General features: G+C 32.1%; 1 protein-coding gene across 1 annotated transcript in view; it reads left to right on the top strand.

Moving 5' to 3' along the window:
- Positions 1 to 527: 527 nt before the first annotated feature.
- The window catches only part of LOC143202037 (pair-rule protein odd-paired), a 50,616-nt gene continuing 35,534 nt past the window's right edge, over positions 528 to 15,609 (top strand). Inside the window, exon 1 of the mRNA XM_076413304.1 lies at positions 528 to 1,473. Within this exon, the coding sequence (XP_076269419.1) occupies positions 666 to 1,473 (808 nt within the window). The 5' untranslated portion in view covers positions 528 to 665. The remainder of the gene's footprint in view (positions 1,474 to 15,609) is intronic.

Raw genomic sequence — 15,609 nt, 5'->3', positions numbered from 1 at the left:
CGGCTTATGTGAATCTACGATATATATCTGGTTTCCTCTATTTCTTGTTAGGAAATCTAATATTAATTTTATAAGAAATTTATTGGCGGAATTCGAAGAGTTGACGACTGACGTAGCCGTTGGAATTAAGCGTCCTGATTGCCGCAACTCGTATACCATCGACTAATTATCCAATTATTCAAGAAACGTTCCTCCTCGCTCGCACCGCACACCAAAAAAAAAAAATAGCGGACAGACCCGTGGTATCAACAAGTCGTCGGGTCGGATGGGTCTCAACCCCCCGTCGCTATTGGCCCAGCTTGAACCAACCGCGTCGCCCAATCGCCTTTCGGCCGCTGTCCAGGCCAATGGCAGGGGTCCTCGGCGGATCCAATCGTCGTCCGGGCGCCGCCTACTTTCACCGCGAGGCACCAGGCTCCCGACCCGGACGTCAGTCATGCTGCGTACCCAGCACGGAGGCAGTTGTTGGTCGTCGTGCGTCACTTGTTTTTGATTTTTTTTTGCTTTCATGAATCCAGGCCACCAAAATTCTCGAGATTAGAGCCAGTTGCTGGTCGCGATATGAACGCGGGATCGTGTCGTTGTCGCGTGTCGTGCTGATCGAACGAGTGGTGGTTGTATTTTCTATTTTGCTGGTGAGGGTTGTTTGAAGTGCGCGCGGAACAATGATTAACGCTTTCATGGACTCGGGCCATCATCACTTGAGCGCCTACGGGTTGAAAATGTCGCCGGGACACAACGGCGGCGGTGCCACCATACCGGCACCGCATCAGAACCCGGCCGCGGCTATGACGGCGCCCGAGGTGGGACCCGGAGCACAAAATCACCACTTCCAGGCGAACTACGGACACATGGGACATTTGAATCCGCACCCCGGTTACGCCGCCCGCGATTTCCTTCTGCGTCGTGACCATCACGATTTTCCCACCGCGCAAACGGCGCCTAGCGACTCCATGTTGTTCCACCATCACACGGAGATGCCTCCGCACCATAACCTCCATCTTCCTCCACATCATCAGATGCTGTACTCGCGGACAGATCACCATGCCGCCTATCACACCCAACCCAATCCCCAGTACATCAACCATCACCCCATGGCAATGCCTCATCATCCCGGGAACCTCCACGGAGGTTTCTTCAAGTACATGAGACCCATCAAGCAGGAGATGCAGTGTCTGTGGATGGATCCAGATCAGCCTCCGCCGAAAAAGATATGCGGCAAACATTTCACCACCATGGCGGAGATCGTGGGTCACCTGGGTGTCGAGCACGTCGGTGGGCCAGAAATTACCAATCACGCGTGTTACTGGCAGAATTGTTCTAGGAACGGACGCCCTTTTAAAGCGAAGTATAAGTTGGTGAATCATATCAGGGTGCACACGGGAGAGAAGCCTTTCCATTGTCCCTTTCCAGGTTGTGGAAAAGTGTTTGCCAGAAGTGAAAACCTAAAAATTCACAAGAGAACGCATACAGGTGAGAGTTTCATAGTTTTATTGTTGTTGAATAAAGGAGTATATACCTCCAGTAAATCCAGTCAAATACTATTTTATTTTAGTTTATTATATTTGGTTCTATATATGATCCAAATTCTATTGATACTATTATTTTCGGCCAGTGAATAATGTAGTGCTGGATATATAATATTAATTTAACTAAGTGTGATCGAAATTCCGTACTTTATTAAGTTAATAATGTTTCTCTTAAGACAGAGTAAACTGAATCATTTAAAAATAATGTTACTAAAATATAATTATGCAAAGTTAATCAAGAAACCATTCATAACTTTAAACTAATGTACCATCGAACATTAATAAGTTTAAACTAGTGCAAATAAGACTCTATATGATATTTCTCCACATTTATGTTATAAACGTGAAAATGGAATAGTGTATATAGTACACTCAACATTACAAAACTAAATTTGCTTTTAAATGTTTATATTGCATTTTTAAGTATCAAGTTTCACATTCTGTTAGAAGCACATATTTCTCTTGTTTTTTCTTTCAGTTTGATGCTATTGATGTTCTTATTTTAACACTCTAAATAATCTAATGCTTTATATATTACCTTTATTATTATCACTAAAACTAAAAACTTGTGCCACACCAATTGTTTACTCAAATATCACTAATTTAATTTAATTACATTTTCTTTTAATATGAAAAATATGTTTGTATATATATCTTATTAATATGTATATTTAATTATATTTCAACATTGCAAATCTTTTCATTTTAAATGATTGTATTACATCGAAAGTATCACATTCCATTAAAATAATTTATTTCTCTTGTTTTTTTTTCAGTTTAATGCCATTGATGCTCTTACTTTTGGACGATAAATAATCTAATGCTTTATATATAATATAACTAACTGTAAGACTAGAACTTGTGCTACCTTATATTGTTACTTAAATATCAATAATTTAATTTAATTGTATTTTCATAATATTTAAAATTCTTAGTATGAAACATATTTTTGCTAATTATGATATGTAAGCGTTAAAATCTAAATTTAACTAGAATCGTATACCTCTTTTTTTCTTTAGTTTAATAGACTGCTAATAAAATTTATGTTAAATTGTAATCCCGAAAATCTTTTATATACATTAAATAAACTGTTTTAAAATGTATCTTCTAATATTTAAACTAAAGTTATTAGATATGGTGTTATACCATTCAAATTCTATTATTTTCTTATATTCAGTCTGTAAATATTGTAATATATTTATAACTGACTCTAAGACTAAAATTTTGTGTTACAGCAACTGTTCATTCAAATGGTTATTTTTAAATTTAATCTAGAATAATGTCTAAAATTTTGCATTCTCTTAGAAACATCTATTTCTCTTGTTTTTTTTTTCAGTTTCATAGCCTGCTAAAAAACATGTTAAAATCATGAAAATATTTTGTTTATATTAAAAGTAAATAAAGTGTTTTGAAATAGATCTTCTATCAAATATAACATATTAATATTAGAATCCCTGTAATACATGAAAACTTTTAAATGGTTCTATATGATTCAAGTTCTATTGATGTTCATATTTTCAGACTGTAAATAATGCAGTACTATATATATAATATTTATAACTAACTTCACGACTAAAAGCATTAGTATGAAGAATATATATGTTTAATGATATATCAGCATTACATATACATTCATATTAAAGTTCTTGTAATACATGAAAAATAATTATATATGGTTCATTCTATTTGTACCCTTATTTTCAGACCTTAAATAATCATAATACTTTATATTTAATATATAAACTCTAACTCTTAAGGTTAAAAACTTGGGTCATTTCAATTGTTTCCTTAAATAGTTGTTTTCATTTATTAATAATTTTGTGAAATGAGGAATATTAATGTTTAATGATATGTCAGTGTTACAAATCTAATTTTAATTTATAATAATGTCTAAAATTTCACATTTCGTCTACAACACCGTCACATATATGTTTCTCTTGTTTTTCTTTCAGTAGCCTATTATATTTATTACTTTATTATTAGTTAACAATATTTATAATAAATTAAAATCTCAGCACATTTTTTCAATTATTCTTCATGGTTTGATCTGAGGTTTTTTATTTTCTAATTGACGAACATGTAAATTATATTAATATTAGCTGAAACTAAGTTTACATTGGGTTTTCCATATTACTCATTGTTTGACTCTCGATTCACGTACAGTTTATTAGTTTTGGAACTTATGAGATAAAATAATCATAACAATACATTATTTATAGTTCAAAACAACTAAGTTATAAATAATTTCGCTTATGCAACAACTACCATTGAATATTTAGATTATTCATAAACAATGCGTATGAGTTAAATATGGTGTGGCCGTGACGTCTACTTTCACATAACCGCGTTGATTAAAAATAATTGAATTCGCGCTATCCGACGCGACGTTCATTTGTTATTTTGTCGGCTGGCTCACGCGAATGTTCCCCATCACGACACTGTGTGCCGTTTTCTCGTACGAAAAGTCAGGCGTCAAAAAATACCTAATAAAGCTCTAGTTACCATTAGGATAACAAAAGCCTAACGACTATTTTGACAGGAAACGGGGACGACAAAAGAGAAACGTTCGCACACATCGCCCCTCGACGATAATGCGACAATCGGGCGGTAAAATTCGAGTGGGCCGCGTTCGATTGGCCTCTCGAGAACACTCGAATGTCGGCGTTATCAATCGAGGGTCACTCGATCTTCCGTTTCGGAGTTAATTTGGCGACGCGTAATTATCGATAATGTTTCCACCAAGTAGTACGTTCGATTCGGGTGGTTCCCGTCGTGGCCGTGTGAGTGAGTCACGGGTCGAGCGCACATCGTTAAATTATTCCAAACAAGACGGCTTGTTTATTTTCTCGATCCGAGCCAGGAACATTATTTAAATTGATGGCATAAATGTGACGTAATTCATTTTTTATGCAGCGGTTTAAGATTTTATTGCTTTTTGATATTCGGGTTTCGTGGTCAGTGATTTCTGGTCCGGTCCAGCTTTTGTTTTTCGTTAGATACGCTTCTAGATTATGCAGATTGCAGTTGTCTTTCTTGGTTATGAATTGGGCGGCCGAATTTATATTCTCAAAGTATTAATTCAGTCTTCTGGTTATTTTATATGGTCGAGTTTGAAGAATAAGTAAAAGTATTATCACAATGAGATATAGTGTGCTAATACCAACTGCAAATAACGCAGAAGAAATAAATATTCTTGAATTTTAAGTAGATAATACCATTGTTGTTCATGGAACACTTTGATGGAACTTTCTGGTGCTGACCACATATTCTGAGAACAAGCTATAATTAAGGTGTGTCATAAAACAGCTTAATATCAGAATATTGTTACAAAACTTATTATTGTTTTGTTGTTATAAAAACAATTTTAAAATAACCATTTATATTTGTCAGTAAGTAAAAGATCGATTAAGAGTGACTGTCTCTAATGAGCATATGAAATATTTTGTTTTTCTTAGGTAAATCTTCATTTAAATCATTTGCTAGTCACTTTTTCAATTGTTTTTTGTTTTGCCATGGAGCTTTCGTTGTTCATCACATATTCTGAGAACAAGCTACAATTATGGTGTGTTATACGAAAAACATTGAACGTAAAACTAGTTAAAATCGGAAGATTATTACAAAAATATATTTTTTGTTTTGTTGTGTTAAGAATAACTTTAAAATAGCCAACATATATGTTACCTATAAGTTAAAGCTAATAATAAAGATCGACTAACTCTACAGGACATATGATATATTTTGTTTTTTATATGTAATTCTTCTTTAGTTAAATCGTTCATTGGTTCCTTTGTCTATTATTTTTTCGGTTCAGCCATTGGGCTTTCTGTTACTGATGACAAATTTGATTGCAATCAAGATGATACAAGAATAATATGTCATATTAGTAGTATCAAATAATTGAGTTCTTTAGTTTTTTATTTCTAGAATTGGTTAGTATCAGAATATTATTGCAAAAATGTATTTTATTGTTTTATTCTGTTTAAAACGACTTTAAAATAACAATAAGTTAAAGCTAATAATAAAGATCGACTAACTCTACAGGACATATGATATATTTTGTTTTTTATATGTAATTCTTCTTTAGTTAAATCGTTCATTGGTTCCTTTGTCTATTATTTTTTCGGTTCAGCCATTGAGCTTTCTGTTACTGATGACAAATTTGATTGCAATCAAGATGATACAAGAATATTAGTCATATTAGTAGTATCAAATAATTGAGTTTTTTGGTTTTTTATTTGTAGAATTGGTTAGTATCAGAATATTATTGCAAAATGTGTTTTAATGTTTTATTCTGTTTAAAACGACTTTAAAATAACAATGTATTTTTTCCAATAAGTAATAGATCAATTAAGATTGACTGTCTCTGTAGAATATATAGAATATTTTGTTAATTATGTGTAATTCCTCTTCAGTTAAGTCGGTTATTGGTTCCCCCTGTATATAATTTTTTTGTTCAGTTTTACCATTGAGCTCTTTTTTTATAATAACAAATTTTGTTACAATTAGTTACAAGAGTGGGGTGTCACATCAAAATCATTGGGTTCTTTGTTGTTATTCATTTGTAAAATGTTAAGAATAATATTAAAATAACCACATATATTATCTGTAAATTAAAGAATATTAAGGCCGATTATTTTAAAAGAATATCGGAAATATTTTGTTTTTTATATGTAACTTTTCTTCAATTAATCATTTTTTAATGAGATTTCTTTGTTTCTCTTCAATGCACATTGATTGTCAGCCTAAAATTTGGGGACTTAGATATAGCTGATTATCAAATAACATCTCTTTATTAAAGTTATAAATCGTTCTCTGTTGTTTTAAAATATGTTTTAAACACTGCGAAGTTGGTGTAGAATGCACGCTACCAGTTTGTAATAAGCTTAGTGGCATTTTAGCACCCTTATCAATCGCGCTTCTTTCGTATAACATCTTCTTCGTTCGTGGATTCATCAGATGATAACGTATTGTTAATTTTTTCTGGATTATTGAATCGACTGACGACAAGACAACATTGATGATTATTTTTAAGGTTAAAGGTAGTGAATAAATAGTGCCTAGTTACGAGTATAAATACGTATAAGAAATTCTTTCCTCCCGCCGTAATAGAGGGCGCCAGTTTACTTCTCATAAGGAGTAAATGTTTAAATTTCTTCCCTTTCTTTTCTTTCTTTCTTTCTTCAAGTTATTAGGGACAAAAGTGCGTACTTTCGACCGAGGTATGAAAAAAATATTATTTAATGAGACTAAAGAAAGAACCTAAGAACTTTGTTACCTCGACGATTCTGTTAGAAATAGAAAACGATAAAATAAAATGTTTCGAGCAAGTCAAGCTTTGATTTTGATTAGTGTTTTCTTTGGATTGGGCGAATGCACCACGTCGTAAACGTGTCAAATAAAATTATTATCACTATAGAATGCCAGTAAATAATCGTGCACCTGCTTCTTTATTACTAAACGGGTGATAATTCAGATTAACTTTTAACCATTTCACGAAACCATCGTTTTGTCGTTTTCGAGGAAATTTCGGTTTTGGATACGGAGTTTGGAATCGAATAGGTAAAGACGAGACGGATGATCTTTTGTCGGGGATATCAATTTAAGTGAAATGGCATCTGTTACGCCCTCAAAACTTTAAAAAGTCATTTAAAACGACTCCTTTCTCCGGTGAATATTGTCATTTTTCGGAATAACTACTCAGGTATTCAATTTGTAAATTTGCAAGTTATGCTAGGTGATTTCTATGAAAATCTATCCATCATACTTTTTAGTATATACATTTCTTGTTTGTATTATTATTTGTGTCTTTTTTGTAATATATTTCCATCCATATGTTAATTAAAACTTAAAGTTACAATGATTTTTATATAAAGTTTTTATTTTAATTCTCAGATGCTTAAGATTGTTCCTTGACTTAACATTTTTTATTTAATTTAATAATCAACATAAAATTAACTGAAGAATACGTCAATGTTAAGTATGTATAACAATAATCTATCACTAATTATCATTGTTCATGATGTACAATAAATATATTTAAATACATTTTATCTGTCTAATAGTAAATAAAATTAACTCTAGGACAAGTCATAGTTCCAAACATTTTGTTATACTGTCCTAAACAATTGTTAAAATTACCATTAAAGTGTAAAGAATGATTATAAAAATATCTCATTGTATAACTATTGTAACAAATTTAAACTATCTATATTAAAGGGTTATTTTATATAGAATATATATATTTATATATTATAATAATATATAATAATATATTTATTTATATATAAGAAATAAGCATTTCTTGAATTGTTTTTTCGTAAAAAAAATTATCGGCTTATTTAAAACGTTAAGTAATTATGTTTCGTTTGAAAAAGACATACTGTATTTTACAGTTAGCATAAAGTCTACATATATGGAGTCTTACTATACCCAACATTAATGTTTTCCTTTAATATTGAAATCTTGTTAGTATTTCCAATAACTGAAAGGTTAATTTATCAGTATTAATATTAGTCTAATAATACTAAAAATGAAAAGCAGTTAACATAACAACATCTTAACCTGGAAATTATATTCATTCATTGTTGTAATTTTCGTTACATTGATGTTAATAGTTTTGTTTTTATATTCATTTTTTGCCAAAAATAAACATCTCTTTACTTGGATCACCATGAAATATAAAAAATCCAAACACAAAAGGGCGTGGATGCGAGTGTATCCCTATCCTTCACGGTAGTCCGATTTTCGAGCCTTGTTTGAACAGTGTTCGGCCTTCTCGAGGATTATTTTTTCTTCTCTTGAGACCTATAATTAGTCCATTTATCTTTCGCAGGGAACGACAGACGAAAAGAACGGGATTCGGAACGAGAGCGAGAAAGACGGAGAAAACGGAACGGTGCTATTAATTGATGTGAAATATTGCCGGTTAGTTTTTGTCGGTTCGTTGATTTTTCTTGATTGAGGTATGTCAAAAAACCAAACTGACGGCTAATAATTATTCTGTTTGATTTATATTAATCAAGATCGAGGCAAGAAGGCTGGGCTGGAATGATCCGTTTGTTTTTCATTTTAATTTTTAGTTGTAGTCGTTTTGTGTTTATTTCTATGTTATTTATACACACATGGAGGTTAACATAGGTAAAATATATTTTCTTTTAATAAAATGTTACTTAGTAGCATGTTTTGAATATCCAGATGTTATTGCGGTTTTAACAACTTTTAAGTATGTGTCGAAATATTGGCTGCCAAAATATTAATTTCTCTTACTTTCCTACAGTTTTGGAGAAATCAATTTTTTTATTAAAAGTTGGTAAGTCACACTATGCCTGTGACAATTTGGTATTAAAAAAGTCGTCTTTAATTGCATGTTCATTAGTTCTATTTGTTCTAAGAAAGTGCTTCAGTTGATTCCATATGTTTGTACAGATTCTCATATGTTTAAAAAAATAAATATGGATTATGACATAGATCTCTAAATACTTTGGAAAAGGTGATATTCGTATATATTCTTAACATAATTTGTACATGATATTTTAAGTTATCATATACATTATATACAATTATAAGTATGTAGATATAATACTTTCAATCGATCGCATCTTATAGCTAAATAATTCAGCGAAGCATCAAACCCATTATTATTACAATACATATTATACAATATTAATATACTTAATATATAGCATCCAACTACAACACTGAAGAATTATACTTCTACTATATATATTTTCTTAGTTAAATGTATTATCATAAATGTTTTCTAAGACAAGCGAATTTTTACCGAATGTATTCTGATACATATGTAAGCAGAAGGACTTAGTTCTACCATTTATGACAAAAATGTAAACTTTTAAAACATGTTCATTCATATAAACATAATTTTAAAAGTGTTTCTAAATTTGGCTACCATCTGATATGTAACTTCATGAAGTAGTAACATTCAATGGTTTCATGAAGTAGTAACATTCAATGGTTTCAGTTTTTTTAACTTTCTCCTTGATATATCACTCTCTAAATCAATCTTTGATTGTTTGTATCTGTCTTTCTGAGGAAATTCTGATCAGATGTGGTTTCTTTGAACATATGATAGTAAAGAATTCTGTAAATTTCAGATGCAGCAGCCATTTTCGTGTGAAACTTGACTTGTTTGACACTATAAAATCTAAAAATACCCGTAAATTTATAAAATATACGCACACAATTCCAATAACGCTTATTTTAATGGAAATAGAATTTATCGAACAATTATTGAAGACTTCAATCTTGGTATATTAAATGATATTTTAAATTATCAAAAAGAATAAGATGACATTATGTTTATATACAATTTTTAAAACACAAAGCGTTTCGTACGCCCGGCCTACATTGCCAAAGACAACCACCAGATGGACCCCTGGCTGTCCCCCACCGCTTTTACGAGATGTAAATTAAACTGCCGCAACCGTCAGGCGCGCGAGATGGGCAGGGGGAGGGGGAGATCGGGACGAGTCTGGGGATCTATTGTTGCTCGAACGTTTTATTTAGTAAATACTGATTCTAAACGGGTGGAGGAGAATTGATTTGTTTGCGTTTTTTCTCCCTCTCTTTTCGTCCGTATGGAAAGGCCGTTTAATTAGAATATTTGTCCTAGAATAATAACGGAGGGATTCATTTAATTGTCAGTGGTAAGAGGACGAGGGGTTTCGTTATTACCGTGTATATATCACATTTATGTTCTTGAATTACATGTAGCCGGCTTCAATGGCGCAGCGGTCAAGGCGACAGGACGGTTCTCCTATTGTTGCGATAGTCGCTAGTTTGAATCTTGCTAGGGCATGGATGTTCTTTATGTTTGTAATTGTAATTGTAAATGTCTCTAGGCAACAGTAGAACATCCAAGAAAGTGTAACCATTTTAGTCACGCCAGTAACCAGGCTGGGTAAGACCGCTTGTTTTTTCGGATCGTCTTTAAGTTGATCACTGGCCAGCCTAATGCCGAGGACCGTGGTTCGGAGCCCACGTTAAACTGTAGGTCCAGTCCAGATAAACCTTTGCTGGTAAAAAGAAGACTTTAAAATAAAAATAATACATAAAATTACATGCAAATTGTTTTTATTTGGTAAATTATATATACATTCTGTACAAAAAGTGTCGAAATTTTTTGTCTCTAAGTTGTCAAAACCGTTATCTATGATTTCGTTTTTTTACACTGTTCGATTTTGTCAATTTGTGTGTGATTTTTATAATGGAAGAATTTATATTAAATTTTACATTACAAATGGAATTTTCTACAGAGATTCGTTGGAAATATTCCAGAAAGCTTACAGTGAATCATTACATTAATAGCGCTTGAGATGTGGTAGAAGATTCGCATAGCATAAACATTGCTAAAGTAAAGGAATTTTGTGCAAGGAAAAATCTTTCATCTCTCTTACATCACCACATTTCCCCAGCACCATAAGGCATAATCCTACAAGACATTGTTAAGAAATTTCTGACCAAAAATTCAACAAATTCCTACATTAATCTGATATGGTTTCAACTGATTTCTCTTTCCAAAACTCAAACCACCGTTGCTATATAAACTTTTTCAGTCATTCTTCATCATTATTATTCGTTGATATAAAACACAATTAAGAATATTAATAAATATGACGAATTTAATAATTACCAATGGTAGAATATGATTTACTGATATGTATAACTAAAAACAATAGTTCAACGAACTCTATAATTTTTCATGTATATTAATAAACTCATTATTCATTTTATAGCTTTAGGTTTATTAGTAAGTCATCAAAAATGCTTTTTTGGTTATGCTTTTAACATTCATTTAGTTCTGACCTCACATTTTTTATTAGTACAGAATATTTTGATTGGTATTAGGATGATAAGTATAAGTATGAATATAGATTGGTTGATGAATTAATGATTTGATTGCGAGATATGAAATGATTGTCTTTTTGATCAATGATTAATTTCAATATCAGAATATTTTCTGCTGAGGTGCATGTTATCCGGGTTTAGATATATTTTTATTAATACTAATTATTTTATCATATTCTTTTAGAAAATAGTGAGAATTGGTCAAAAAAAAAACAGAAAATATTTGTTTTATAAAAAAAAGTTTATTCTATCTTCTTCAAGGAATGTCTATATTAAAATCATTCACTTACGACAACGAATAATAACAATTTTTTAATGAAGAATGGATTTGAGATGTCTTAATTCTCTTTTATCTCAGAAAGATTTTATCAGAAAGAGAAAAGTTAGTCAGAGTCAAAAATGATTCCTATAAATCCGGTACTTTTCGACGAACTTGCTGTTACAAAGCCGCATAACACTCAAATAATATCAAATTCTTTCACTTTAGCTACATTAACTTTGGTAGTAAAAAACATTCATGGTAAATCATTCTCTTTGCATTGTAAATTTTTGAATTCCTGTCTATTCAAAGTTATTACACAGTTAGTTTAGTTTGTACATACGTCATCTAAATTTGTGACGTGAAAACGTCGCAATGTTGCCTAATCAACTGTGAGTTTTAGTTCAATTTGGCTTTGACATAAAACAAAATTCTAATCTAAATAAAATAATAGAACAAAAATGTTATCGAATATAATTTATTTTAACATTATCGTACATCTAAAAACTATAGTTAATTATACAGCCAAAATAGTTTATAGGTTATGTTTATGCATATGTTTATGTTATGTTACAGCATTGTGTCTCTTTTTAACTAGAATGAAATAAGAAGGAAAATATTGTCTGGTTCTAGAACGAATTTACAAATTGCGGCAGGCAATTTTTGACATAATGCATATATATGTTTATTTCATATTAATCATTTTTTAAAATTTTTTTCGGGAATTTTTTTATTTTTATTATTTATCTTGATTCGCATGATTATTCGAAGAAACTAGAAATTTGAATCTATTATTAGATAGGTTATTATCAATTGAGCAAAGCAAACTATTGTAAAGAGGTATAAGAAAGGACATCTCTGAGATGGACAATAAAACATATGTACTTTGAATTTTTTTTTGTCCATATTCAGTTACGTAAAATCATTACTATGTGTCAGAAGTCGTTACTAAATAACATCTTTAAAATTATGGCTTTTTTAGCTTTTTTCCAAATAAATTTTCAATGATCACATTCAATGATCGTCTTGGGATTTATTTATAATTTATTAGTTACCATATCCATTTAATATTCACGCAATTTGTTCACGTTCATTAGATACTTGAAACTGAATTTTAAAGTTAGTTTGTGTGGGTTTATCTTTGCTGGTAATAATAGAATGTGCTTCATATACTGAATTCTAAACGAAAAACAAGTTAGGATAATGACTGAAATTACGTTTGATGTTAATATAACATCATAACATCAATATTTTGAAGTACGAACATCTATGACCACATTAACAGTTGTTGTTTCCATTCGTGAAGTCAGACGAAGATGTAGGAATTCTTATCTGTATAAATTGTAAGATAGAAAAGGACGGAAATATATACTTGGAGCACTTGAATTGAGAATTTGAGAGAGAGCTTGAGAATTTTAAATGTGTTTATATTCTCCAATGGTAGTATAAGCGAGACAGAGATGTATATATATTCAATCACGTGCTAACTTAATAAAAGAAAAGGAAAAAAAAATACTAATTTCTATTAACATGTAATAAATAATATAAATAGCGACTGAAAACAGTCGAACAAAAAATAGCGACTGAAACGGTCGATAGTAAAAAGTAGTCAATTACTAAACAGTCGATAGTCGATTGTTCCCAACACTAATTATATTGTAATAGGTCCTTAACAGTCATCGAGAGCAGATTCCCCTCCAAGCAAAAGGCCCCGTGTTACGTTTCACGCTCGGACGGATTTTAAAAAGCTCTCGGAATGCTGGCGCAAACCGCACAACCATTGAACCGCATCCCCTCCCCTCCCCCTTTTTTTTCCCCTGATCCTCTTCGACCGCCACGCCACGACGCGTCCACCATCTGAATAGAATCTTATTTCCGCACTGAAACTCCGGCATAATGAACGCATTATTGTGCATTATGCGAAGTTGGCCGTGTTTGCCGACGATGTTCGTTTGTTCGGACAAAACACACTCGTAAGCACGGCCTACCGACCGTTTTACCTGAATCGAACTGGATGAATGGGAGAGTTGGCTCGATGGATTAGGCGACGTTTGAAGCCGTCCACTCGGCGATAGTTGACGATTTTTGTTTGGGAACGGTTTTACACCTTCTATTTCGCTACTTTTCAATAACCGGGGGATTATATGTTTCGAGATGTATACGGTACTAGTTTAAATAGTAATGGAGTGAATATTTGCGAAAATAATCTGGTACCATTCAGTTCGAGGCTCAAGGGAGCTTTTCGTACGGTTTGTAATCCCTTTTAAGGGTATCGTTAAATATCAGGTGGCGGTATTAATGAAAACACTTTCTTATACCGCAAGATAATAAACAATTTAGGCGTTTGGGTTTACATCGGCTTTTCAACCGAAATACCATCTGTGAATAGTGTAAAATTGGCTTAAAATTTGGTACAAATCAGATCCTACAAAAAAGTGTCATGCAGAATCATTTACCAATAATAGTATCACTTTATTCCAAAATTACCATCAAAGATAAAACCCCTTCTCTGTGCAATAATAGAACTAACTAGTCCTCATTTAGAGAAAACTTAGACCGAAACATCTTTCTAAACTTACCGCTACAAACTGAAATTGACATAGAAATGGCAGCTATAAACATTGCAAAAAAATATACAGGAGGCAGCATATTCTTCCACTCCTAACAATGAAACATTTCCAAGAAATAATACACATATATCATGTACAATACAGAAAAAGATAGCAGAAAAAAGAAAATTACGACGGGATTGACAACAGCAAAGGACTGAAGAGAATAAAATAAAATTTAATAGGGCAATAAAAGAGCTGAAAGAACTAATTTAAAATGAACAAAACCAAGGCATTCAAGAATACCTAGAGAATTTGACCCAAACTGAAGCTACAGACTATTCGTAGTGGAAAGCAACAAGAAAGCATAAGATACCTCAACAGCATAGCCCACCTATTAAAACAAACAAAAATAATTGGGCTAGAAGCAATAAAGAGAAAGCAGACATTTTCTCAAAACACTTAAAAAGTGTTTTTAAAGTTCCAGTCTCAGCTACATAAAGATTTTTTTTTTTTTTTTTTTTTTTATAATTATATACATTGTTACTAGTCGTTGCCGACTAACCTACAATTTGTCCTTATAATAGCTTAAATCTAGGTATATATCTAATAGGACTCATCAGTCCTACATAGTCTCTAACATAATAATAATTGTTTTAACACTTTGAGTTTTTTCTAATGCACCTCACTGCACTACACTACAACACACTACACAAGTTCAAATGGTTTGGTCCTTTTGAGTCTGCGTCCGGTTTTGGTGTTGTCCAAGAGTTGTAATACTTCGAAATTAACATGAGAGTGAAGTCTCTCCTCATGTCTCTTTGCAATTCTTTTAATTTCTTGATTGACAGTCGGTATCTGAAGATCTCGATGTAAATAAATGGTCCGGTAATATCTGGGTGCACCTACGATGCTTCTTAGGACTTTGTTCTGGAAAACTTGTATTAGATTTATGTTGCTTTTTGCGGAACATCCCCATAATTGTATTCCGTATGTCCATATAGGTTTTAATATTTGTTTATATAGAAGTAATTTATTATGTATAGTTAATTGAGATTTTCTTCCAATTAGCCAATACATTTTTCTATATTTTAACTCAAGTTCTTTTCTTTTCTTTTTGACATGTTCCTTCCACCGTAGTTTTGCATCAAGTGTCATTCCGAGATACTTAGCATTATTGCTGTATGGTATGACAGTGTGGTTTATGGTCAATGGTGTAAGCGCGGCCTGTTTATAGGTGAATTGAACATGCACAGATTTGTTTTGGTTAATTTGTATTTTCCAGATTTGGGTCCATTTATTTATAGCGTCAGTAGCCTGTTGTAGGTTTCGGGTTGCTTCTTCGCTATTGTTTCCGACAGCAAGAATAGCAGTATCATCAGCAAATGTAGCCATTGTAATGTTTTCG

Source organism: Rhynchophorus ferrugineus, unplaced genomic scaffold (assembly GCF_030347505.1).
Source record: "Rhynchophorus ferrugineus isolate W39M unplaced genomic scaffold, kcgeb_rfMv2 rfM9, whole genome shotgun sequence".
Classification (NCBI taxonomy): Eukaryota; Metazoa; Arthropoda; class Insecta; order Coleoptera; family Curculionidae; genus Rhynchophorus; species Rhynchophorus ferrugineus.
The sequence above is the reverse complement of the archived record's forward strand: the minus strand, read 5'-3'. Positions and strand labels throughout refer to the sequence as shown.